General features: G+C 65.4%; 1 protein-coding gene across 7 annotated transcripts; it reads left to right on the forward strand.

The window, feature by feature from the left end:
• On the forward strand, positions 1 to 25027 carry MAST3 (microtubule associated serine/threonine kinase 3). Of its 7 annotated transcripts, XM_086767449.1 has the most exons (29): positions 2262 to 2423; positions 2570 to 2601; positions 3833 to 3904; positions 11029 to 11117; positions 11309 to 11381; positions 11534 to 11554; positions 12652 to 12730; positions 13568 to 13725; positions 15057 to 15132; positions 15487 to 15696; positions 15778 to 15879; positions 16423 to 16555; positions 17064 to 17131; positions 17489 to 17574; positions 17717 to 17925; positions 18254 to 18392; positions 18624 to 18756; positions 18867 to 19032; positions 19314 to 19415; positions 19656 to 19778; positions 20075 to 20184; positions 20316 to 20461; positions 20625 to 20857; positions 20971 to 21171; positions 21255 to 21481; positions 21599 to 21721; positions 21864 to 22000; positions 22185 to 22366; positions 22472 to 25027. In XM_086767449.1, exons 1-29 carry the CDS (start codon positions 2346 to 2348, stop codon positions 23485 to 23487), a joined length of 4524 nt encoding a protein of 1507 aa, XP_086623575.1. In that variant the 5' UTR covers positions 2262 to 2345; the 3' UTR covers positions 23488 to 25027. The 7 variants fall into 7 exon arrangements, with proteins under 7 accessions (XP_086623580.1, XP_086623581.1, XP_086623582.1 ...); XM_086767454.1 differs by lacking the exons at positions 2262 to 2423; positions 3833 to 3904 and adding an exon at positions 1 to 56; XM_086767455.1 differs by lacking the exons at positions 2262 to 2423; positions 3833 to 3904 and adding an exon at positions 1744 to 1834.
• Positions 25028 to 25945: the final 918 nt, after the last annotated feature.

The raw sequence follows: 25945 nt of genomic DNA on the forward strand, positions 1-25945 counted from the left end.
GCGGCGGGCACGGCGGCATGGACGAGCCCAGCATCCTGCGGCGGCGGGGCCTGCAGGTGGGCACCGGGCGCGGGGGGAGCGCAGCCCCGGCGGGGGGGTGCGGGTCTGCGGGGGGAGGCGGGGGTGCTGCGGGGGGCGGGTGCTGCGGGGGAGAGGTGGGTGCCGTGCGTGCGTGGGCGCTGCGGGTGGGAGTTGGGTGCTGTGGGCGGGGGCGTGCGAGGGGAGGTGGGCGCTGGGCGGGCGAGGGGCGAGGGCTGCGCGCGAGCGGCGTGGGACGGGCGGGACGGGAGCCGGGCACCCAGCACCGGGAGCGGGGCGGGCTGCGACCCTCAGCCGCCCCGCGGGGTCCTTGGGGGTGGGCACCCACATGTGCGGGGGCTGGGGGCTCCCGGGGGAGCGCCGTGGTCCCTCCGGGCCTGCGCCGAAGCGCTGTGCCAGCCCCGGTTTGCCCCTCCGAGCAGCCGCCCCCTCCAGCGCCCTGTGTGCTCCCAGGAGGCCGACGGGCACCCATCCCGCACCCACTCCCGGCAGGGACCCCGGCATCCGCTGCCGTGGAAGCGATGGCGACCGTGGTCCCCTCCGGCTGGTGGAGCTGAGCCCCGAGCCCGATTTTCCGGCAGGCGTCGTGCCTCCGTCCCCGCCCGCAGAAAGGAACCGCAGCAAGCGGGGCCCGGCCCGAGCCGCCTGGGCGGCTGGAGGATGGCACCGCGCTGCCTTCGTCCGAGCTGGCAGCTCCGCGGGGCAGCTGGTGCGGCACCGCACAGGCAGCCAGGGCGAGAGCCCCGCGTGGGAGCTGCGACCCCACCGAGGCGGCCGCTCGGAGCCAGGGCCACGGCGTTCGGGGTTCTTGGGCACGGTGTCGCTCCCAGCAGCCCCCGGGGACCCTCGGCGCCGTGGCTCCATGCCCATGACCCCGTGGGAAGCTCTGAGCAGCGATGCTGTCGCTGACACCGTCCCCGTGGGTATCGGCCGATGGTTGATCCTGGCTCCCGCCGGGACCTGCTGATGGGAGATGCGCTGTGCCGGATGGGTGCATCGGGCCCTCTGTGGGTGCTGGCCCCGCAGCGCTGCTCCGCGCAGGTCCCCAGGGCCCTTGGGGGACGCTCGGGCTGTCCCCGGGGATGCAGCGTGGACGGAGAGCCCCTGGCAGTGCTGGGTGCTGGACCAGTGGTGCAGGACCACTCTGCGCCCTTGCACCCACAGGTGGGTGGGGAGGCTGCGCCGCGGGGCAGGGGTGAGCGTGGGGAACAGGGGCGTCTGTCCCCTGTCCCATCTGCACGTGGCTGAGTGGTGAAATCCTTGACGTGACCCTTTTCTGCTTGGGGACGGGCGGCAAAGCCCCGGCTGCGGGTGGGGGTCCGGGCCAGGCCACAGCAGGGCTGGGTGAGGGTGCTGGGGGGCTCCTGCTCCACGCAGGGACCCTGCACCCCCATCCCCAGCCCGGGCCTGGGGTCACCCGGTGATGCTGGCTGCACTGGGGCACCCACACCCACCCCGGACACCCACCCTCTGCACCCGCACCCCCCGTGGCACCCACACCACCCCGGGGCCAGACGCACACCCGTGGGCCCCGGGGGCTGCCGAGTCCCTGTGCGCCCAGGCATGATGTCACCCGTTGCCACGGCAACGCTGCTGCATCACTGCGTTGCAGCGCGCCCCAATCCAGGGATTTCCGCAGGGGCTGCGCGGCGTGGGCAGCGGGATGGGGCGCGGGCACCCCGAGGGGGGTGTGGGGTGCTGGGGTGCTGCCGCGTGCCCCCCACGTGGGGGGCAGCAGCCCCTGTGTGCGGGGAGCTCCCTGCCCGCCTGGGGAATGCGGTTAAGCTGCTTAGGGGTACGGGGCCGACGGGCACCAGCGGTGGGCACGGGATCACGGCGATGACGGGGGCGTTAAGCCAGCGCGTGCACCCACTGCGCGTGCCAGCGTCCCGCCCTGCGCCCCTCGCAGCGTGCCCGTGGGACCTGTGCCACTCTCAGCCACGTGCCCGGTGGCACACGGGTGGGCACTGGCTCTGTGCCGGAGCCAGCCGGAGCCCGCCGCACCGGGAGGATGGCACGGGCCGGGGCTCCTGCCCGCGTAGCCGCCCTTTGCCCCGTTGCACCACCTGCGAGCAAACAGCTCTTGAGAGAAATATTGCCAGCACCCGGAAAAATCAACAGCGCGGGGGCTGCCGGCTGCTCCCCGCGCCCGGGGTCGGGGGGACGGGGTAGGGGACAGGCCACAGCCACCACCCCGTGGCCACGCTCCAGCCAGGCGGCCGTGTGCCGCTCCCGCTCCGCCGCCCTCGTGCCCTCGCTCCCGGCCCTGGCCGCGGGGCCGCCAGCCCCTGGGACTCGGGAAGGAGATGTCCCCTTGCGCTGGCCCCGGGAGGGCAATTTGTCCCCCTGGCCCAGCACAGGAGAGCTGTGGCACCCCGGGCACGGTGAGCGGGGATCCATCCCGCGGTGACAGCCCGGTGCGAGCGGCGGGGACGCTGCTGGGCGCGTGGCCGATGGGGGTCCCGCGCGTGGCACCCCTTGAGGCCTGGGGCCGCGTTCTGACCCCGCTTCCCGCTTTTTCTCGTTGCAGAAGGAGCTGAGCCTGCCGCGCCGAGGAAGAGCGTAAGTCCCCGAGCTGGGCTACCGGGGTGTCACCCGGGGAGGGGACGCGCTTGGGGACACAGCACCACCATCGCGGGTGGCAGCGGGGATGGGTGGCGGATGGCACTGGGGCTCGTTGTGCCCGAATCTGGGGCGGCATCACTGTGTTCTCTGATACTGGAGGAACCTGATGTGCGTGTGCTGGGATGTACTGGGGTGTACTGGGGCGTGCTGTGCTCTGCTGTGAGCGTATTGGGGTGTTCTGAGGTGTTGTAAGTGGTACTGGGGTGTACTGGGGTGCACTGGGTTGTGGTAGGAAGCTGTTACAAAGCTGCGCTGGGGTTGTGTGTTGGGGTCTGTTGGGCTGTGTTGGGGGTCCACTGGAGAAGCACTGGAGCTGTACTGGGGCTATGCTATGAGTCCACTGGAGGGAGCACTGGAGCTGCACTGGGGCTGTACTGGAGCTGTACTGGAGCTGTGCCAGGGGCTGTACCGGGGCTGTACCGGGGCTGTACCGGGGCTGTACTGGGCTGCGGTGTCTCAGCACCGGCAGTGCCCGCACATCCCGGGAGCGGGGCGGCTCGGGGCTCCCGCTGGGCCGGGCCGGGCAGTGCCGGGGGCGCGGGGCTGCCGATCCCAGCCCAGCCCAGCCCAGCCCGGCCAGTCCGAGCCGCGGGGGCGGGCCCGGGCCCGCGGGACCGAGCAGGGAGCCCGGTCGGGGCCGCCCAGCGCGGGGGCAGCCGGTGCGGCGGCGGCGGCGGCGGCGGCGGGATGAAGCCGCGGCGGGACGGGCTGAGGATCCCCGCGCTGACCCCGGAGTGAGTCGGGGCCGGGCCGCGCCCGTACCGGTACCGGTACCGGCCCCGGGGGCGGGCGGCGGAGCCCCGGGCCGTCCCCGTCCGGTCCATCCCCGCGCCGGTCCATCCCATCCCGGTCCGTCCCCATCCCCGTCCGTCCCCATCCCGGTCCATCCCCACCCCCGGGCCACAGAGCCCCCGTCCCCCCAGCAGCACCAAACCCCCGGTGTCCCCCCCGCAACCTTCCACCCCGCAGTGACCCCGCTGTCCCCCGTCCCCCTCCGGCTCTGCCCCACTCCCCTCTCCCCACCCTGCCCGCCCCCCCCAAGCCCTGGTCCCCCATCCGACCTTCACCCCCTCTGCCCCCGGGCCCCCTCAGCCCGGTTGGGGGGGCTGTGCCATGGGGGTCCCCGCCGGCCCCCGCTGATGCCGCGCTGGCACGTCTTGCCTTGCAGTTTGTCCCCGAGCAGCCAGAGCCCGACGCTGCTGAGCCCCTGCAGCCCCTTACTAACCCTGCACCCCTCGAGGTAAGCCCCCCCCCCCCCAAACCCTCCCCGGGCACCGCGGCTGCCACCTCTGGGGAACAGGGGGGCAGCAAGGTGGGATGCCCCACAGTGCGGGGCAGGGGGCCCAAAAGCGATGCTGTCTTCTGCAGGACACGTGGGGTGACGCCCACGGTCTGTCCCAAGCCCCCGCGCACCCCAAAAACAGCCCGGCCATGACAGTGGCTCTGTCTCTGCTACCGGTCGGTGCGTTTTGGGGTGCCCCGATGGGAACACCGTCGCGGTAGCCAGAGTTCAGGCTCCGAGCGTCCTTGGTTTCGGGGGGACATCGCCTCAAAATCGGCTCAGGGCAGGGCATCGTGATAGGAGGGGGGATGGTGCCTTCATCCCACCCAGGAAACCCCCCCCTCGCCATGGGAGAAGTGGGGAGGGGAGGCCCCGACCCAAAATGCCACCAGCCCCTCTGCGGTGCCCCGCTGGGCGCTGCCGGCGTGGAAGCTGGGTGGCCGGACCCGGCTGCGCTCTGCCCCCGGGGACAAGGTGCAATGGGTGCGCTGGCACCCAGCTGTCACGCCCCAACCCTGCGCCCCGTGACACCCGCGGGACAGAGCGGCAGCCTGCCCGGCACCCATGGGTGATGCCGGGCGCCTCCGTCCATCTGCCGGGGAGAGCCGCCGGCGCCCGGTGAGACGGAGCCGGGGGAGCCGTTGGCTGCGGGCAGCTGGGAGCCAGGGTTCCCTCTGCCGCGTTCGCTCCGCCAGCCCTTGCCGGAAACGACTGCGGCGCGTGGGAAAACACGCGTGGCCACGCGGTTCCTCAGCCGAGGCCTTGTCTCCGTGAGGATGAGGATGGGCCATCCGCAGCGCCCGCGGGTGCCTCTGTGTGCGGGTGCGGCGCCGCCAGCATCGGTGCTGCCCTTTTGCCGAGCCGAAAACCTCGCCCAACCCCGTCGGCGTCAGGATTTCTGGCCGTGGCGCTTGCCACCCGGCGAGCGCGGCGACGCCGTGCCAGGCGGCTCGGGGGGCTCTGCTCGCCGCGACGCGCCGCCATGCGGGGTCTCGTCACCGGCATGAAGGAGAACGGGTGTCGCTGGGTCGCTGGGTCTTTGCTCGGGATCTCCTGGAAAGCCGGCATGGGAGCATGGTGCTGGGGTGCTGCCGGGCAGTCGCCCCTCCGAGCACGGCGTCCCATGGGTGGCAGGGTGCCGTTGGGGAGTGCTCCCCGCCCCGAGGGAGCCCCAGGCTTTAGGGTCACCCCCGCTGATTTGGGGGGGATTTGTACCCCTCGAATGCAGCGGTGGTGGATGCTGCATCTCCATGGTAACCCTGATTCCATTTTGGGGTGCTGCCCCGACTCTACTGTAACCTCAAGCTTCCATTTTGGGGTGATGTCCCATCTCTATAGTAACCCTGACCCCATTTTAGGGTGTTCCCCTGTCTCCATGGTAACTCTGATCCCATTTTGGGGTGCTAGCCTGTCTCTACAGTAACCCCAAGCTCTCATTTTGGGGTGCTGCCCCATCTCTATGGTAACCCTGACCCCATTTTGGGGTGCTGCCCCACCTCTGTGGCAACTCTGAACCCCTTTGGGGTGCTGCTCCATCTCCATGGTAACCCTGACCCCATTTTGGGGTGCTGCCCCACCTCTATGGCAACTCTGAGCCCCTTTGGGGTGCTGCCCCATCTCCATGGTAACCCTGACCCCATTTTGGGGTGCAGCCCCATCTCCACGATAACCCCGACCCCATACTGGGGCGCTGCCTCGTTTCTATGGTAACCCACTCCCTCCCTATCCCCCTCTCCCATTTGGGGGGTGCTCCCGCCGTCTCCATGGCAACCCCGACCCCGTTTCGGGGCGCCGCCCGTCGCCATGGCAACCCCGGCGCCGCCGGGCGGGAAGGGGCGGGCGGCAGCGGGAGCGCGGCCCCGGTCCCAGCCCCCGGCGCGGCCCCGGCCCCGCGCGCCCCCGCCGCTGCCGCTCGGGCCGTACCGGTGGACGCGGCCGGGCCCCGGGGCGGGGGCGATGTCGGACCCGAGCTGCTGGGGAGCCGCCCCGTCCGGTTACCGGGGCCAGCGGGCGGCCGGCGCCCTGCTCCAGCGCTCCAAGAGGTACCGGGGCCGGGGGCGGGGGGGTGTTTGGGGGGGCCGTGCACCGGCGTGCGGGGCTGGGGGGGGGGAGCGTGCACCCGGGTGCGTGGCTTGAGGGGGGCTTTGCACCGGGGTGCGTGGGTTGGGAGGGGCCGAGCACCAGGAAGGGCACCGGGGTGCGTGGTTTGGGAGGGCGCGGGGGAAGGGCGCGTCTTGCACTGGGGAGGGCACTGGAGTGCGTGGTTTTGGGGGGGGCTCCGCATTGGGGTGCGTGGTTTGAGGGCGCGTCTTTGCACTGGGGAGGGCACCAGGGTGCCTGGTTTGGGGGTGGGAGTCCTTGCACCGGGATGCGTGGTTGGGTGGGCTTTGCACCAGGGAGGGAGCACCAGGAGGTGCGTGGTTTGGGAGGACTTTGCACCAGGAGTGCACCCTGGGGTGCATGGTTTTGGGGGGGGACTGTGCACCGAGGAGGGGTGCGCTCCGAGGCGTGTGGTTGGTGGGGGGCTGTGCACCGTGAGTGCAGCTTTTTTTTTGGGGGGGGGGGTGCATCCTCAGAGCCCCAAGGTTGCCAGGCTGGGGCGGGCTGGGCGTCGGGGGGTGCGGTGCTTGGGAGCTCGGTGTCACGGGGGGTGCAGAGTTTAGGGTCCCAGGACGTTAGGGGATACACGTTTTGGGGTGCTGTGCCCCAGTCCCGGGGGGTGTGGGTGCACCCTGAAGGCACGTGGGGGGGTGGGGGGGCGTCTTGCATGCACAAGGGGGGAAATAACCCTGTGAGCCCCCGTGCCACAGTGGGCACCGCACCCACGGGACGTGTCCTGAGCTGGGGTGAGGGTCCCCAGGGTGCCCGGGGGGGGGGGGCAAAGGGCTCGCAGCCCTTCGGCAGGGGGGCTGGGGCAGAGTCAGGGGCTGCTGCGTGAACGAGGTGCCGGGGGGGCTACCCCAGTTCTCTGGCTCCAACGCCGGCCTTGTCCCAGGTGGGTGGAGGGGACGTGTCGCCGGGGAGGGGACAACCAGCAGATTTGGGGTGCTGCAGCCAGCCCGGGTGTAAACCCCCCCCAGGGTTTTATATTAAAACGGTGTTTAAGGCAGCACGGTGGCTGAGAGGACATATTCCCGTCGTGAGCGGCTTTAATATCGCTGCGGGTGCAAAGCGACGCGGTCGCTTGGCAAATGAACCCACCCGGCGCCCATCCCGGCCCCGGGAAGGCGCCTGCTTCGCCCGAGCTGCGGGAATGACGGCCACGGGGACGGGCGAGGGGGACCCTCCGTGATGGAGAAAAGGCGTTGGACGGGGTTTTCCAACCCGGGGGGGCCCTGGGAGAGATGTGTGTTGGAGAGATGATCCGGGCAGTCGGCTGCCTCCGGCTGAGCGCGATGAGGCTGTAATTCCCGGGAAGGGCAGGGGATTTGCTCTTCTCTCGTCGGTGTTCCTAGAATCCACGGTGAGAACCGGTCTGGCCTATTTAACGGCGGGCAGAAAGCATATGGTGTTATTTAGCGGGATTAAGGGGGCTGAGAGATCCTAATTTCCCGCGAGGGGACGCCGGGATGGTCGGCACGGGGCGGGACGGCCGGCGGGTCGCTGGCTGACGGGGCTCTTCTCCTCCGCGGATGCTGCCCCTGGCCGTTCGCACCTCGCACGCCGCGGGAAAACGCGCCGGCAGACCTAACAGGTACGGCGTCCTACCCGCCGTCGGGGAACCGCGGCACGGGGACGCGTCCCAGGGAGGGAGGCGGTTTCTTTAGGCTGCTTTCTTACAGTGCAAAGAAATCGATAACTCTTGATGTGACTTAGCACCTCGCGGTTCCCCGCTAGGATTTGGGATGGTGCTCTTGGGAGGCTCCGGCGTGTGGCATCCGCAGCGCCAGGCTTTCAGCCGGGCAGGAAGAGGGGCCGGGGCAGCTCAGCAGAGCGACGCCAGCTGCCCGGTGGGGTTTTGGAGATGTGGGGGAGGTTTGTGTGGCCTGTGCCGGGCAGCATGTTGCGTTTCACCGACCAGAGCGCGGTCCCCAGCCTCCCCCATCCCGGCCTCCATCCGCGGAGGCAGCCGGCTTCAGCGCCGGCACAAGTCACGGAGAAGAAACGTCACGGAGAAACTCGGGATGCGGCTGCTCGGTTCGGTGGATTTTGGTGTTAAATACAAACTTATCCCACTGCAAATCAACTTTTCCGGGATGTGGTGATCCACGGCACTTCCCCAAATCTCTGGGCGCGTGAGCACCGCGCACCCGTTTGGAGAATATGGAGGAAAACCGTTTTCCGCAGCCATGAGAAGAGGAGAGCCGGGAGCGCCGACTCGTGCCCGTGATCACGTAGCCGGGAGCGGAGTCGCCTGTTTGCCCTTTGAGACTGCGCCTGCTCCCTTATCGGCCTGACGCGGCCTCGCCGCCGCGCTGCTCCCGGCACCCCGCGCCCGCTCTGCTCCGAGCCGCTGGCCTTCGGCCTGGTGTTCGCCGTGGAAGTTTTGGGGGTCGGATCCCGCGGCAGAGGAGCGGGATGCTGCGGCCCCTCCGTGCGTTTCCCGGTGACGGCCCTGCCTGCGGGTTGGCGTGACCCTCGGTACGGCACGGTGCTGGCTCCTCGCTGCCCAGCGCCGCTCGCCCGGATCCTGCTGGAGCCGTTTGCCGCTGTCGTGCTGCGCGGCCAGACCCTTCCCTTCCTGCGGGATCGCGCTCCGTCTCCCGCCTGTGGGCATCCCGGCCGTGCCGCGCTGAGGCCAGCTGCCGGCGTGGGTGCCGGTTCCTCCTCGCGGGCGGCCTCGGGACGGGTGACACATTATTTTGCTCCCTGCTCCGAGGTCGCGCCGGCCGTCACACACTTTCCACGTCCTTTGAAATAAGCGCAGTGGCGAGGCAGCGCGGGAGATGCTGACAGCGATTTTCCGCTCCATTTTTGGTACCAGACGTGCAAGTGGGTGATGGAGGCAGAGAGGGCAGCAGCCCCAGCTCCTGCCTTCGGGGCTTGGTCCCTACCCCAGGGCTCGTTTCTGGCCCGAGGTTTCCGCGCCACGGAGGACGGGAACCGGCTGTAGATGATGCGTCAGGCGAAGCGGGGTTAACGTGGCGCAAGATGGTTGCGGAGCCGAGGGTGGAGCGCGCGGAAACAGGAAACGCCGGCCTCCCTCTGTGTCACCCTTACTGGAACTTGCTTCGTTAGAGGTTTGTTTTCACTTCCAAAATGAAACCGAGCGAGCGGGAGCAAGCCCCTTGTCCCTAGGGGCATCCCCTCCCCGCGCGGCGCAGACGCGCCGCGTCCCGGTCCCCGCGGCGGGGCCGAGCGGCAAGGCAGCGGCCGAAGCCGGCCGCTCTCTGCAGCCCTCCCGGCTGACAAACCCCTGCTTTGCGCCGCTTCGGCGACGGAGCGCGTTCGCTCGCAGCGCCTCGGCTTCCCATCCGGCACGCGGCGCCGGCGAGAGGCTGCGGTTTGCTCTTGCTCCGGGGGTGGGTGCTGAGCTGCGCGTTTGCAGCCGTGGGTGTCCGAGCAAGAAAAGCGAACGGTGGGGCCAGGGAAGGGCGAACGGTCGGGGGAGGAAGGCTTCGGCATCATGACGAGGCCTCCGAAGGCGCCGCGGGGAGGGTGCAGCCGGAGGCAAAGGGTTTGGGGAGGGTCCCCCGCAGCGCCCCTGGCCGCCAGCTTGGCCGAGACGTTCAGCCTTGAGCAGGAGAGCTGGGGGTCCCAGTTTGAGGGTGGGAGCAGGAGCCTCGCGGGGTGGGAGATGCTGGTGGGAGGTGACGGGGTGACGGGCATCGCCCGCCGAGCTCTGGCCACGTGCCGCCGGCGTTGGCCGTGCGTCGGTGCCGCATGTGTCCGGACGGACGACGTGTTGCGAAATGCCGTCCTCTGCGCCCCGGCTACCACAGCTGCCATTCGCTTCTGGTTTGGGGATCTGGGGAGAATCCCTTTGCGCCAGGTCCATCCTCTCGGTTTTCCGGGTGTACCGGGCCATGGTGTGCCGTTAAACGACGTCCCATAATTAGTGGCATCCCTGCCGATTCCTGTTCCCAGCCCGGCGAGGAATTTCAGCGTCACCTTCGCAGGATTTGCAGCCCGAGGAAGCACGGGGAGAGGAAGGGGAAGGTTGTCCTCTCGCTCGCACGCCAGCCAGCGCGGGATTCTGCTCCGGGCTGTGGATATCCGCAGTTCCCTCTCGGCAGAGTGAAAGAGAACTTCAATGAGCCCGTGGTGTCCGCAACGGGCTTGAAATGGGCTGCGTGCGGCGGGAGCGGGGCTGCAGCCTTGGGCTTGGGGCTTGGAGAGGAGCTGGAAGGAAAGGAGAAACGAAATTCCTGCCAGGAGGATGGAAATCTTGTGCGTTGGGAGAGCGGGAATGGAGGTGGTGAGGTGGAGACCCGGCGCTTGCGGACGTGGGCTTTGGTTTGTCCGGAAGAGCTCCGCGGGATCGCACCGGCCCCGGCCACGAGCTCGGACCCACTCTGAGCGCTCCCGACGGGTGCTCGGCAGATATCCAGGGATTGATGCTTGGGATGCCGGGAGGTTATGGGTGTCGAGGTGCCGAGGCCGCCAGCACGGACCCCAGCGCTTGCCCGAGCGCGGCCGAGCTGAGCCTCTGCCGGGGCGTCGCAAACGCCCGGCGACACCGCAAAGTCTCGGGGGGCCGGGGACCGACTGTCCTCCCCGCTGCGACGTGGGGACCACCGAGCATGGGGGGTTTGTAGCAGCCAGGGCGGGGGGGGGGGCATTTTCCACGTGACGGAGCAGTTGTGGCCGCTTGGCGTTTTCATCGCTTCCTCCTCTGAGATCCCTTTTCTGTTCCTGCCCGAGGGGCCGCCTGCCTCTGCGCTCCCCAGCCGGCCAAAACCAGAAATGGGACCCGGAGGAGACAGTTCCTCGTTAAAAATAACCCCGCCGGCTCGTCTCCGGCAGCGCGGAGCCGGGGATTGATCTCCCCTGCGGCGCGAGATCCGTCATCGATGGGGTGACGGCAGCCGCGTCCCCTGGCGCGGGGCGTCGCGTGCAAACGGACCCGTACGTGCCCGAGCCCGGCCGGCCCTGCCCGGCCTTTGCTTCCCCAAATTAATTCCCTTTTTTTCCTTCCCTAGTTGCCGAAGCAGCAATAGGAAGAGCTTAGTGGTGGGCACCCCCTCGCCGACCCTCTCGCGGCCCCTCTCCCCCCTCTCTGTGCCGACAGGTAAGGGATGTCCCAGGGGATGGGCTGAGCATCTCCCAAAATTACCCAAATGTTTCCGAGGGCAGCAGCGGGGTCGGGTCCTGGCCGCCTTTTCCAGGCGGGAACGGCTTGGGAAGCGATGTACCCCCTCTTTCCCCTGGCGTCGCAGCGGGCTGGGTGGGGGGGTGACTTTTCCCCGTTTCTCCCCGCAGCCGGGAGCAGCCCCTTGGACAGCCCACGCAACTTCTCCGCCAGCACCTCCGTCAACTTCCCCTTCGCTCGCAGGTGCGCGCTCCGGCCCCCTCCCCGGCCACCGATATTCCCTGAGAATCGTAATTCACGTGATTTGGTTTTCATTTTTTTTTGGTGTTTTTTCTCCCTGATCTTTGGCCTGGCGTCGTTTGCCCTGCCGTGACCGGTGCCTCTCGTCCCCCCAGCCATGCTCCTCGGACTGACAGGCGAGTACCGGGGACGGGCTGGGGCTGCGTTCCGGTGGGAGACGGCTGCTCCGCGTCGGCACAGCCCTTCTCTGTCTGTGTCCCGGGCTGGACGCGTTGCTCTGGGACCAGGCTCCCTGCAGCTCCGGAAGCAGAAATATCCCTGTTCCCATCACGCGGTCCCCAGCCACGAGCCCGACCCCGGCTCGGACCCGCTCCGAGTGCTCCCGACGGATATTCGGCAGATATCCGGGGATTGATGCTCGGCCGGTCCCCACAGAGGCCGATCTTGCTGCATCCCCCTCCCCAGCCCACGCTGCTCCAGACACAGATGCCAAAATCCTGTTTAGCTAATTAATTAATTGCACACGTGGGGGCGGATGGCTGATTTTTAACCCATCGATCGCCAGGCGGAAAAAAGCTGGAGGCTTACGGACGGTTTTCACGCTCGTAAGCGGGCAAAAAGCCAAAGCGGGGGTGTGCGAGCCCGCCGGCGGCGAGGGCACGCGGTGGTGCCGGTGCCGGATCCGGCGCCCCGCCAGCTCCCGCCATCCCCGGCCCCGCGCAGGAAAGGGCAGCGGGGGGTGCAGGGCCTCCTCTTGACCTGGACGTTGCCCCGTCCCTTAAAAACGTCTCCAAGAGGAAGCGTTCGCCTACGTAGGAGCATTTGCCTTCCTGTTTATAACCGGGCTCCGCTCTGCGGCGCCGGGCGCCTCTGGATGAGCCTTTAGCAATCCCCGTTTCTCACAGGACAGAGTCCCAGGAGGCTGAATTTTGCTGTAATTAAAAATCAGATTCTCGCAGGGTTGGGTTTTTTTTTTCCCCCCCTTCCATCTGAAACGCATTCGCCAGCTGGCCGAGCCCCAGCACTGTCCCCTCCCGGGGACCCTGCTCGCCGCCGCTGTCCCCCGCGTGCCGGGGTGGCAGAACAGCCCCTCTCCCCTGCAAAACCCCTCTTCTTTCGCCCCGTTTCGGTCCGTTCTGATAAAAGCTTTCCGGGCTTTATTATTCCAGCCAAACCTGCGTCCCCCTCCCGCCCCCGTCGCCCCGGCGTTCGTTATTTTCATTTGGCTGTTGGTTTTTGTCCCCGTGTGTGATGGCCACGTTTGCGCTCGCAGGGCTGATGGCAGAAGGTGGTCACTGGCTTCGTTACCCTCCTCTGGCTACGGGACCAACACGCCCAGCTCCACTGTTTCGGTAACGTTGGCTTTCTCGTGGCAGCAGGCGAGGAGAACCCAAAACCCTTGATTTTTGGTGAAATGCCTCCCGAGCCCCGCGGCGTCGGTTCCTAGGCAGCCGGTTCCTCGAGGACCTTGTGCTTTAGCTGTGTCGTGCTTTCCAAATGTGCTTCTAAGAAAGCCGCGGAGCCTGGCAGGCGGCTTACAGCGTCCCTGACCGTTACGGCATCCCGTCCCCGGGGGTTACAGCATCCCGTCCCTGACCGTTACAGCGTCCCTGACTGTTAGAGTATCCCGTTCCCAGGGGTTACAGCATCCCTGACCGTTACGGCATCCCATCCCTGACCATTACAGCATCCCATTCCCGGGGATTGTGGGATCCCTGACCATTACGGCATCCCATCCCTGACCGTTACGGCATCCCATCCCCGGGGGTTGGGGGATCCCTGACCGTTACGGCATCCCATCCCCGGGGGTTACGGCATCCCATCCCCGGGGGTTACGGCATTCCCGCGCGTCCCAGGTGGAGCACACACGGGGCACATCCCAACCACGTGGGGGAACGGCCGGGCGGGAGCCACCCGGGATGCTGCGGGTACCAGGGATGGGGGGCTCAGCGGAGCCGGATGCAGTGGGAACGCAGGAGGTTTGGGGTGGGAGCGGGCAGCACAGAGCTCCCCGGGCCGCCTTGCCGTCCGTATTTCACGTTCCTGAGCACAGTGTGCTGCCCATTAGAGTTTCCAGCCTCCCAAGAGGCTCCGAGGAATATTTTCCTTGTGGGCTTCTTGGTTTCTGCCCCGTTGCCCGGAAGCACGGATCCACCTCCTGATCCCCCCGTGTCTGTCCTTCCTCCCAGTCGTCTTCGTCCTCCCAGGAGCGCCTGCACCAGCTGCCGTACCAGCCCACCCCCGACGAGCTGCATTTCCTTTCTAAGCATTTCCGCAGTACGGAGAGCGTCACGGATGAGGAGGGGCGGCACTCGCCCTGCCTGCGCCCACGATCCAGGAGCCTCAGGTACGGTGCCCGCCGTGGGGAGCGCCCGCGGCGCTGCCGGGATGACGGCAGCCGGCACGTCCAGCACATCCTCTGCCCTCCCGTGAGCTCTTTCCTGGGACATCCTCGTCCCGCTAAGCCCGTCCCAAGGTGTTGACCCCCACACGGGTTTTCCCTTGAAGGGGAGCGGAGAAGCTATGGGTTGAGGTGGTGGATGCCCCATCCCTGGAAGCGTTCCAGGCCAGGTTGGCCGGGGCTCTGAGCAACCTGATCTGGTTGGAGATGTCCCTGCTCCTGGCAGGGGGGTTGGGCTGGGTGGGCTTTGAAGGTCCCTTCCCACCCAAACCATCCTGTGATCCTAAGCTCCGTGATTTTGGGCGTTAGGGCCTGGTTCTCAGCATCTCCTCAGCTGTTGGGATGTGGCATTGCTCTCCTGGCAGTATACGACACCCGAGAATGAGGTTTCCCGAGGCTGAAGCTGGAGAAAGGGGGATTTGTGCCAGAACAGTTGGTTTGCAGCAGCTTGCTCAATTGTCTCAGAGGTTCCAGTGGAGAGGAGGGGACCACCGAGCAGGAGCTCAAGCAGGGCAGGGCTGGGAGGCCACCTGACCCTGACCGGCCGTGAAAAGGTTAAAAAAATCCCGTTTCTGGGCTGGGGTCAGGAAACATCACCCGTGTTTGCTGGGGCGAGCATGAGCCTGGCCTTTGCCTCTGCCAAAAACAAGGAGCGTGGGTGGACGGACACTTGTGGGCTGCGGGGAGGAAAATCTGGGGAGAGCATCAGGCCGGTGGCTGTAGCATCGCGCGGGCTGACCCTGCGGAACCACCCAGCTCCGGGTGGCCGCTCCAAGGCCACGTCCCGCATGAGGAGCCGGTCACATTTCTGCTTGTCCAGCACCAGGAGCTTCTGCTTTTTGCAGGGGACGTTTCTGTTAAATCCTCATTTCGCTCTGAAAAAGCTCCCGACCCTCTTCGCACCGATGGCAGAGCTGTAGCCCTGCTGAAATGTCATTAACATCACATTAATTATCTGCCAGGGCTCTGCAGGTGGCGAGGTTTTCACCGAGGAGACACCAGCAAAGGCTGGGCTGGGGCCAGCAGCAAGCAGCTCGGGTCGGGTTTTAATCGCCGCGTTTATTCCATAGCGGTTAACGATCCCAGGGACCTCCGGATCCCGGCGTGGTGGGAGGGATGCTGCTGGAAGCGCTGGCCCGAGGCCGACGGCTCCGGTCGGATGAGCTCGCACTGCCTCGGAGCGGGAGTGCGGAGAAGGGAACACGTTGCGCTCCAGTTATTTGCATGGATGTAAATGACTCGGACCTCGTAACGCAACCGGTTTCCTCCCTCCACAGCCCTGGACGGACGAGCGGAACGTTTGATAACGAGGTTGTGATGATGAACCACGTCTACAAGGAGCGGTTCCCCAAGGTAACAGCTGGGACCAGGGAGGGTTGGCGCGTTGGTGCCTCCACAGCGTTCTGAGAGCATCTTCTCCAGAACAATCTCTGCTCCGTGCTGGAATGTATGGTTGGTACTGGGGAGGGGTGTTAAGGACACTGGAAACGTGGCAAAGAACTGGGGAGCCAGGGGCCCGCGAGTCTGCCTCATCACGCATGCAGGCAATGGTCTCTGGAGACTTTGGTGGAGCTTCTCCAGCCGCCCAGGTGGGGCCGTGGTGTGCACGTGGATATTGGAGCTGCAGCAGGTGGCCTGGCTGGCCAAACCCAACGCGTGGTATGGGGTTGCGTGTTCCTGGGCATCACCCTCCGTTCTGCCTTGCAGGCCACAGCCCAAATGGAAGAGCGTCTGCAGGACACCATCACAAACTTCTCTCCAAGCAGCACTCTGCCGCTGGCAGACGGGGTGCTGGGCTTCATCCACCACCAGATCATTGAGCTGGCCCGTGACTGCCTGGCCAAGTCCCAGGGAGCTCTCATCACCTCCCGCTACTTCATGGAGCTGCAGGAGAAACTCGAGAAGATGCTCCGAGATGTGAGTACAGGCCAATTCTCTGCCCAGTGTCATCTCCTGAGGCCACCAGTACACGCTTGGTTTCTGTCTCCTCTCCGGCAGGCTCAGGAGCGTTCGGAGAGCGAGGAGGTGAAGTTCATCGACCAACTGGTGAGGAAGCTGCTGATCATCATCTCCCGTCCTGCTCGCCTTCTGGAATGCCTGGTAAGACATGGCAGCTCCTGATGTGTCTTGTCTTTCATGGTCAAAGCCTCCTCTCCGGGTGGGCACAGACCGTGAAAGACAAGGCATCTTCTCATCACCTTGCCTGGTCCACCACGGGAACTGCTGCTCCTCACCATCCTGGCCAGGCTGCTGCAAGGAGCTAAGACCGTTCCTAACAGGAAAGCCATTTCTTGGAGAGGACAAGCTGTTTTTCCCTAGCATAGCAGGGAGATGTGAACTTCTTGGCAAGCTTTCTCATCCGTTTTCAGGAGGTTTTTTTTTAGCTGTTGCACTGAATTTCTGAAGCACTTGCCTTTGTGCTGCGGTTCCTGCAGCTGGAAGGAGGAGCTCATGGGGCTTTATTTTTTTCCATCGACCCTTTACACTGGGAACGCTTGGGGAGCGATGGTAGAAACAGGAGCAGAGATTTTAGCTTTCTCCTCCAAGCATCCAGAGCCTGTCTCCAACTACAGGTGTCACCTTAGAGGAAAGGCTTAACGGCAAAGCCTTGCTCCTCAACTCTTCTCGGTTTTCCTCATCCAGGAGTTCGACCCGGAGGAGTTTTACCACCTCCTGGAAGCTGCGGAAGGACACGCCAAAGTTGGCCAGGGAATAAAGACCGATATTCCCCGATACATCATCAGCCAACTGGGGCTCGTCAAGGACCCACTGGAGGGTAAGGAACCGCTTGGGCTGGTGGCCCTGACGTCTGCCGTGGGATGCGGACTCCCAGTTTGGTCACTGGCAAGCGTGAACGAGCACTGGGAGGTCGTAGGGGCCACCGGAAGGGCTGAGCTGGTGTCATGGGGTGGGTCGCAGCAGGACCGGGACGGTGTCCGAGTCTCCCGGCCAGCCCCACATCCCTCGTTATTGCTCCCAGCACGTTCAGCAAAGCAGATTAAGCGCAAGAACGTTTAATCCATAGGAAGCCACGGCATTGGGGGGGAACCATAATCCCCAAAGAGCACGGGAATGACTACGGAAAAAAGAGAATTATATAAATGTTTAACCTTGTGTTGAACCTCTCAACGCCGTGACCTGAATTTCTCCATGCGATAGCTTGAGCAAAGCGCGTGGCTAAATCTCCGCAGGTTCTCCGAGTTTGGAGGGCGAGTGGTTGGTGGGGGGTTATTTTGGTGGGGGTTGAGTATGAAGAAGGTGAAAACCATCCCTGTCTTCTGCAGAAATGGTCCAGCTGGATCACTTCGACAGCGGGAACACCATCACGCCGGAGAACGATGATGCCTGTGAGGTGAGTGTGGTCCTACCTGCGTGTCCCACCTGCTGCCTCCAGCTTTGTCCTGCCTCACCCCACACCAAAACTCCTTGGAGCAGCTCCTCTGCTGTCTGAGGCTGGGAGACGTTAGTTCTGGCTGTCCCCAAGGGTGGCTGCTTCTTGAGTGGACAGAGCTCAGAGTGGGCTCTTGATCTGCAGAGCATCTTGCTCTTCTGGTTTGGGGTTTGTGGCTGGAGAGGGCTCCGGGAGGGATTGTCCTCTGGCAGCGAGGAGCACTCAGAGGTGATACGTGATGGTGCTCGGTGAATTCCTGCCAGCGCTCAGAGCACCAGCGTGCTGGGAAACATTAAAAACCTTCCGTGTCTTCTTCAGAGCCAGCCTTCGGCCACCGCTCCTCGGAGGAAGCCCTGCGAGGGGGACTTTGAGACCATCAAGCTGATCAGCAATGGGGCTTACGGGTGAGCTGGGAAGTTCCTAACACTTGACTCCATCTGTAAATGTCTCCAGAGCCCTCCCCATCCGAGCCCCGTGGTGCTGCGTGGGTCGATCCTGGTGGCTGGAGGACTTGTTTTGAGGTCCAGCCATTTTGCTCTCTCCTAGGGCCGTGTACCTGGTGAGGCACAGGGAGACGCGGCAGCGCTTCGCCTTGAAGAAGATCAACAAGCAGAACCTCATCCTGAGGAACCAGATCCAGCAGGTGTTCGTGGAGAGGGACATCCTCACCTTCGCGGAGAACCCCTTCGTGGTCAGCATGTTCTGCTCCTTCGAGACGAAGCGACACCTCTGCATGGTGATGGAGTACGTGGAAGGTGAGAACGGGATTTGGGTCTGGAGAAAGCGGACGATATCAATGTCTGAGCACTGAGGACACCACCCGGCCATCTCCTGCCCTGCTTTGCTCTAGGGAGCAGAGGGAAGCAGGAGGAGATGCTTTGGTGATCCTGAGTCTCACCTTGATGAAGGTGGTGGCCATGCTCACCTAGGAGAGCGTTTGTGCCCCATGCCCAGGGATCAGCACTGCTCCAAGGAGGGATGGGAGGGTCTGGCTGGGAGCCTGCTTAGGCGGTGTCGCCCTGCTCGCTGACCTCCCTGCCTTCTCTGAGCCCCCCGTGCTCAGGAGGACCCGTGTCCCCGCAGGAGGAGATTGTGCCACGTTGCTGAAGAACATGGGCCCACTACCCGTCGACATGACAAAGATGTACTTCGCAGAGACCGTTCTTGCGCTGGAGTATCTCCACAACTACGGCATCGTCCACCGGGACCTCAAACCCGACAAGTGAGGACATGGGTCAGGTCTGAGCAAGGACAGGATTGGGGTTGGGTGGGGATGGAAGAGGGACTGATCCACGCCAAGAGGGTAGGGAGAATGAGGTCATGGGTTTTGGTGCCCAAAAACCTGGTTCTGTGCTATTGAACCAGGACCAGAGGCCCTGGGGTCTGGCTGATCCTGCCCAGGTCTCCCCAGGAGCAACCAGCGTCATTGCAGGGCGTCTGTCTTCTCTTGCAGTTTGCTCATCACCTCCATGGGCCACATAAAGCTGACAGACTTCGGTCTGTCAAAGATCGGCTTGATGAACATGACCACGAACCTCTACGAAGGGCATATGGAGAAGGACACGCGGGAGTTCATGGACAAGCAGGTACGAGGCCCTGCTCCGCTTGGCCGATCTGCCACCACCGGGGACCGGAACCGCCTCGGGACTTGGTGCAAAGGTCGTTGCGGAGGCATCAGCCACTGCTTCCCGCGCAGGTGTGCGGCACTCCGGAGTACATCGCCCCGGAAGTCATCCTCATACAGGGCTACGGGAAGCCCGTCGACTGGTGGGCCATGGGCATCATCCTCTACGAGTTCCTGGTGGGCTGCGTCCCCTTCTTCGGAGACACCCCCGAGGAGCTCTTTGGGCAGGTCATCAGTGGTGAGTGTCGGTGGCAGCTTTGCTGCTCGTCTCGATCTTCCTGGCCATCGTGGCGTGTCCTTCACACGTGGAGAGCTTCGTTCCTTCGTTTCGTACTCGGTTGAACGGCGAGAAGGCTCCTCAAGCTTTGGTTTCCCGCTTTGGGAGGACGTTTTTACCTGCTGCAGCTCCTGGAGGACTTTCCTCTTGCTCAGAAGTGACTTCTGCCACCTCGCATCGTCACGTTGTTGTGTCCAAACTCTTCCAGCCACTCCAAACTCCCTTTCCCTTTTCCCTTGCAGATGAAATTATGTGGCCGGAAGGGGACGAGGCTCTTCCTGCGGACGCCCAGGACCTGATCACGCGGTTGCTGAGACAGTGTCCCCTCGAGCGCTTGGGCACCGGTATGCACGGCACAGCGCTTGAGGGGTGACCTGGCACCCCGCGTGCGTCCTGCCGCGTTGAGGACGCTGGGAGGAGGACCCTGCTCGGGGTTCACCCTGGAAAAGCAACGCAGGGCTCCGGTCCGTCCTGCCCTGAGCACGTTCGCCCTGCGCGGAGGAGAGCTCGTGCTGTTTGGGACGGGAGCGGGAGCATCCCGGCACCTGCCCCGTCCCCCTGACGCAGGTTTCTCTGCCTGGCAGGGGGTGCGCACGAGGTGAAGCACCATTCCTTCTTCCTCCACCTGGACTGGAACGGGCTGCTGCGGCAGAAGGCCGAGTTCATCCCGCAGCTGGAGTCGGAGGACGACACCAGCTACTTCGACAGTGAGGCCAAATCCAGCCCCGTTCCCCCTCTCCGCTGCCGCTCCGCTATCCCAGCTGCGGGTCGGGTGCTCCCGCAGGAGATGAAAATCTCCTGGGCGAAGTCGGTCGTTGACTTCGTTGCGAAACGGATGCAATCCTGTTTTGAGGCTGCTCAGCTTTACCAAAACCCTTACTTTCTCACCCCAAAACTCTCCTGGGATTCGGGACGCGGCTGTCAGCCACAACACAGCTGCCGCCCGGGCGGGACGCGGCGCGTGGCGGGCAGGGTGGTGACGCGGAGTGGCTCTCGCTTTCAGCTCGCTCCGAGAGGTACCACCACTTGGATTCGGAGGACGAGGAAACCAATGACGAGGAATCGTCCGTGGAGATCGGGCAGTTCTCCTCCTGCTCCCATCGCTTCAGCAAGGTGCTCCAGTCCCTCCTCCGGCATTACAGACGGGTGCTGCGGCTGGCGGGGTTGCGCCGAGCATCGGTGTCTCGGCTGACGGCCGGAGCGCCTGGGCATTCCCGAATTTCTGCTCCTTGTCTCCTCCTCAGGTGTACAGCAGCTCTGAATTCCTGGCGGTGAACTCCAACCTCAGCCCCTCGTCCTCCGAGCGGAGTCACGGCGAGGACAAAGAGGAGCGGTGGGACAGGCACTCGGGAGACGAGGAGAGGAGCCGGCTGGCGGGCGCGGAGCCCCGGTGTGTGCCGAGATGGGGGGATGCGGCGCCAGCATGGGTTTGTGCCGGCGCCGAGGGTTTGCGGAGGCGTCGCTGGGATGTGTCCGGGGGTGCCGCGGCAGCCCGGTGCCATCCCCGTTGCCCACCTTCGGTTGTCTCAAGCCCTCCTGCTGTCCCCGCGCAGGCTCCGCTCCTGGACGTCCTGCAGCTCCACGCCGTACACCTCCCGGCACGAGCGAAGCCGCAGCCCTGCCGCTCTGCCCAGCACCTACAGCCTGGACACCATGCCCAAATTTGCCTTCTCCTCGGAGGATGAAAGCCCCTGCGTGGCGTTCTCCAAGCCGGAGAGACCCAAATTTGTGCTGGGAGACCCCGACGCGGGGACTGGCAGCACGGCAAAGCCGTCGGCACTATCCGGTGCGTAGGCTGCGGGCGCCGATGTGGGATGCGCCGGGGGCAGCCGAGGTCCCACGTGGGGTGGGGTGGCTTCTCCACATCCCCAAACGCTCCCTCCGCTCCCCTCTGCGCAGCCGATCTCGTCAGCCTGAACCGCATCCGCCTGCGGAGCAACAGCACCGGCACGAAAAACTCGACTCCTCGGGGCCTGGAGCCGGGCGGGAGCCGTCGGCTGAGCAGCCAGAAGGACGCGCCGGACAGGCAGAGAGCCTCGCCGGGCGGCCGCGTCCCCAAATCCGCCTCCGTCTCAGCCCTGTCCCTCATCATCACATCAGGTGCCTGCGCCGCGCGGTTTGTCCTGCTGGGTGGCGGGTGCCGCGTGGTTTTCCCGGACTGAGCCGGCTTCTCCCGCTTGCAGACGACTTCGGCAGCAGCGCCCTGATGAGCCCCATCTCCCCCCACTCCCTCTCGTCCAACCCCTCTTCCCGCGACTCCTCCCCAAGCCGGGACTCGTCCCTCGCCATCGCCAGCCTGCGGCCCCCCATCATCATCCACAGCTCGGGCAAGAAGTACGGCTTCACCCTGCGAGCCATCCGCGTCTACATGGGCGACAGCGACGTCTACACCGTCCACCATATGGTCTGGGTACGTGGCCCGGGCCCCGCGTGGGGAGGGACCGGCAGCGCCAGACACCGGTGGGAGCGCCCCAGGAGGACGCTTAGGCTCGCATCCCCGTAAAAATCTCGGTCTTGCGATTTGCAGAGCGTGGAAGAGGGGAGCCCTGCGCAGGAAGCAGGGCTGAGAGCGGGAGATCTCATCACGCACGTGAACGGCGAGTCAGTGCTGGGTTTGGTTCACCGGGACGTCGTGGAGCTGCTGCTGAAGGTGGGTGACCGGCGCCGCGCGGCTTGCCCGGCACCGGCGCATCAATCCGGCGGCTCCCCGGCATTGCCTCCGCTGACAGCCGAGGGGCGAGCTGGTTCGGATCCGGTGCTCGGGCTCCAGCGACTCATTTTGTGCCACTCAGAGCGGGAACAAAGTGGCCCTGCGGACCACCGCCCTGGAGAACACCTCCATTAAAATCGGCCCCGCTCGGAAAAACAGCTCCAAGACCAGGATGGCGCGGAGGAGCAAGAAGAGCAGGAAAAGGGACGGCCAGGACAGGTGGGTGAGCCGGGGTGGGATAAAATGGCTTTTGTCCGGTGGGGAATGCTCTGGCTCTGCCGTACCAGGGTGTCCGGCGGGGTCCGTTCCTGCCGGCACCGGCTCGGCAGACTTGGGGCCGCCAGTTTTAAGGAGGGGCTGAGGCTCTTCCTCTCCCCACCGCCTCCACGTCCTCTCCCGCCAGGAGAAAATCCCTGTTTAAGAAGATCTCCAAGCAGGCGTCGGTCCTGCACACCAGCCGCAGCTTCTCCTCCGGCCTCCATCACTCGCTGTCCTCCAGCGAGAGCCTGCCGGAGTCCCCCACGCACAGCCTGTCCCCGGGGCCCGCCACGCCCTGCCGCAGCCCCGCTCCCGACCTGCCCCCAGGTACCCCGGCCCACGGTGTCAGCGGGGGGCTGCGGGCGGGGCGGGGATGCCGCGCGTCCCCCGCCCCCCCCGTCCCGTCCCTCACGGTGACCTGTTTCTCGGCAGATGCTGTCTCCCCGCAGAGCACCTCTCCCTCCTCCAGCACCCCAACGTCGCCCGCCGGCCACGTGCGCCCCAGCTCCCTGCACGGGCTGGCGCCCAAACTGGGTGGGCAACGCTACAAAGTGGGACGTCGCAAATCCACCAGCAGCATCCCCCCCTCGCCCCTCGCCTGCACCCCTTCATCCGCCCAACGCCCACCTTCTCCCCAGCGCTCCCCTTCCCCGCTCCCAGGGTACCCCAAAACCCCCCATTCCTTCCAGGGCAAGACACTGTCCCCCCCCACCATCGTCCGGCAGAGCTCACGACCCCGCAGCGCCGACTGCCCCCGCTCCCCCCTCCTCAAACGCGTCCAGTCGGCCGAGAAGATCGCCACCATCCTGGCGGAGAAGAAAACCGTCGGCGGCCGGAAACTGGGGCTGGAGATGCCTGCGACGGACGGAGAGGCTGTCGGGGAGGGCGAAGCATCGGCGTACACGGGGGAGCACGGTTATCACCCCGCCAGCTCCCGGCTCGGGGAGAGGTACGAGCGGGACCAGGAGGTGGTGGTCATGCGGCGCTTGAACCTCTCTGAGCGTCGGGACTCCTTCAAGAAGCAAGAAGCGGTTCAAGAAGTGAGTTTCGACGAGCCGGAGCCGGTAAGCGAAGACGGCGGCAAGAGCGAAGCCGGGCAGGGCGCAGCTCTCTGGTGCGGCGGCGCGGCTGGCGCCAAGCCGAAGCCCAGCCCGGTGCCGCAGATCGCGGTGCAGGGCTCCGAGAGCGACGAGCAGGAGCCGGCGGCGGCCGAGTGGGAATGCCAGGGCTCCTACCCCATCGGCGACGCCGAGCCGCCGGACGGCAGCACCTCCTCGCCGCGGTGGGATGGATGCCGCTATCGGGACCACGGCTCCCGGCAGCACCGGAACTGCGGGGAGAGAGCAACCGGCCACCGGCCGCCGCCGCCGGCACGGGGCCAGGAGCCGGGGGGTGCTCAGCTCCCAGCACCCCGGGGCAGCGCGTGGAGCGGGGCCAAGCACCCCTGAGCCCCACACCGGCGCCCGAGGATGGTTCAGGCACCCCGCGGCATCCCACCGCCTCCCCGAAAAACCCCATCCCGCGTGGCGTATCCATGAGCTAAACGTCCCCGGAGCCGTCTTGGACGTCGGGCGCTGCCGCTCCCCGAGAGGCTTTTTGTACTCCCCGAAAGATGCTCATATTTTTATAGAGACGCGGGAGCTTTTCCGGCGGCGGCCTTTCCCCGGCAGGGCCCCAACCTTTGTGTATAGAAAGGACTGGATGCAAATATTCGTTAATTAATTTATTACTTTTATAAGCTAAGGGGCAGCACAGGACCCCCACAGGGTCCGGCCCCGGCTTTCCCGCGCGTCCCCCGGCCCCACGACACGCTGTTTCTAACCTTGCAAAGCCTCGCTCGCTTTTCCCCACTTTTTAACTTCGGTTTTAGCTGGAAACACCTCAGAATTCTTAAGAACCCCCCCCCCACTGGGGGCGATAATTGGAATATTTAAAATTAAAAAAAAAAACCCAAACCCAGAGCACAATCCCCCAAATGCTGGCAGCCCCCAGTGGGATGCGAAGGGGTGGGTTTATCCACGTGGGTCATCGTTTGATGAGGCGTGTGGTTCATTTTATAAACGCAGAGTGGATGCAAAGGTTTTAATTCTCTTATTTGGAGCCGCCCGGCTCCGTCGGCCCTTCCAGGCAGGAAAAGCAGAGGCCTACCCACAGGCTCCGCAACCGGAAGCGAATATCAACGGGATTTTTAGGGTCGGTTTTTGCGCTTTGCGTTTCTTCTGCCGCCGCGTCCCACGGTGTTCGTTGGACGGACATCCATAAAAAGCCAATTTTTTTATTTGTTATTTTTTTTAAAAACCCAAGCCCGCGTGGGCCTGTGCTGCTGCTTCACTTGTAATTTGGAAATTTCAAGCCCCTCTTTCCCCTCGTTGCTTTTTACCCAACAAACTCTGGCTCAACCCTGCCTTTCCCCCCTCTTTCTACCGTTTTCTAGGATATAACCGTTTCCGTTTGACAACGCATGTACCAACGTTTCCTCCCCCCCCTTCAGGCACCGCGCCGGCGATGGGGTGACCGTCCCCCGTTTGCCGACCCCGCTGCCGTCGGCCGTCCCCGTGCCACCGCGTGTGTTCCCTACCCCGAAGCAGCCGGCGGATTTTTTTGGCTGCGTGTTGGGATTCTTTTGTGCGCGTGTGGTTTGTGCCAGGCTCCGTATCCTCCTCCTCCCTCCGTTAAACCGGCGCCATTTAACCCCCAAAAACGAGCGGCCAGAGCTGCTCGGTGTTCCCTTTGCTTCTTCCTCCGCCGTCTGTGTGAGGGTCTCGGGAAGGCAGCGGGGTTTGGGGGAGACACCGGCCGCCCCCTGCTTGCCGGCACCGTGGGAAGCGGGGCTCAGCGGCCTGCCGCTGGCGTGGATATGGCGGGAAATGGATTTTTTTTTTTTTAATGGAAAATGTCTTAAAAGCCAAGGGGACCCTACCTTCCTGCCCAGCTCTGTTCTTACCTTTGGGAAGTTTTCTGTTGTATTAAAATTGTTCCTCGCTACGAGCCGCGGCGTGGTGCCTGCAGCTGGGGGGGTGGGTTTGGCACGGCCAGCAGCGGAGCGTGGCTGGGCGGGGAGCGCCCGCTGCGTGGGGCGATGGCGAGGGGCAAACGGGGGCTGGCGGGTGCTGGGGCCGCCCCGGGGAGGGCTGGGGGACGTGGCCCTGCCAGCGGCACACCTGGCGCCAAGCCTGGCTCTGGCCCCTGTCCCGGGCTGGGGCTGGGGGTGCCCAGTGCCGTACTTGGTGCCCGGTGCAGTGCCCCATGCCTGGTGCGGTACCCAGTGCAGTGCCCAGTGCAGTCCCGGTGCCCCATGCCCCGTGCAGTCCCGGTGCAGTCCCGGTGCCCCATGCCCGGTGCAGTGCCAGTGCCCGGTGCCCGGTGCAGTCCCGGTGCCCCATGCCCCGTGCAGTCCCGGTGCAGTCCCGGTGCCCCATGCCCAGTGCAGTCCCGGTGCCCGGTGCCCCATGCCCGGTGCAGTCCCGGTGCCCGGTGCCCCATGCCCGGTGCCCGGTGCCCCATGCCCAGTGCAGTCCCGGTGCAGTCCCGGTGCCCCATGCCCGGTGCAGTCCCGGTGCCCGGTGCCCCATGCCCGGTGCCCCATGCCCGGTGCAGTCCCGGTGCCCCATGCCCAGTGCAGTCCCGGTGCCCGATGCTCCATGCCCGGTGCAGCCCCGGTGCCCCATGCCCGGTGCAGTCCCGGTGCCCGGTGCCCCATGCCCGGTGCAGTCCCGGTGCCCCATGCCCGGTGTAGTTAGTCCCGGTGTCCAGTGCCCCATGCCTGGTGCAGTCCCGGTGCCCGGTGCCCTATGCCCGGTGCAGTGCCGGTGCCCGGTGCCCCATGCCCGGTGCAGTCCCGGTGTCCAGTGCCCCATGCCCAGTGCAGTCCCGGTGCAGTCCCGGTGCCCCATGCCCAGTGCAGTC

This window comes from Chlamydotis macqueenii, chromosome 26 (assembly GCF_036417535.1).
Source record: "Chlamydotis macqueenii isolate bChlMac1 chromosome 26, bChlMac1.mat, whole genome shotgun sequence".
NCBI lineage: Eukaryota > Metazoa > Chordata > Aves > Otidiformes > Otididae > Chlamydotis > Chlamydotis macqueenii.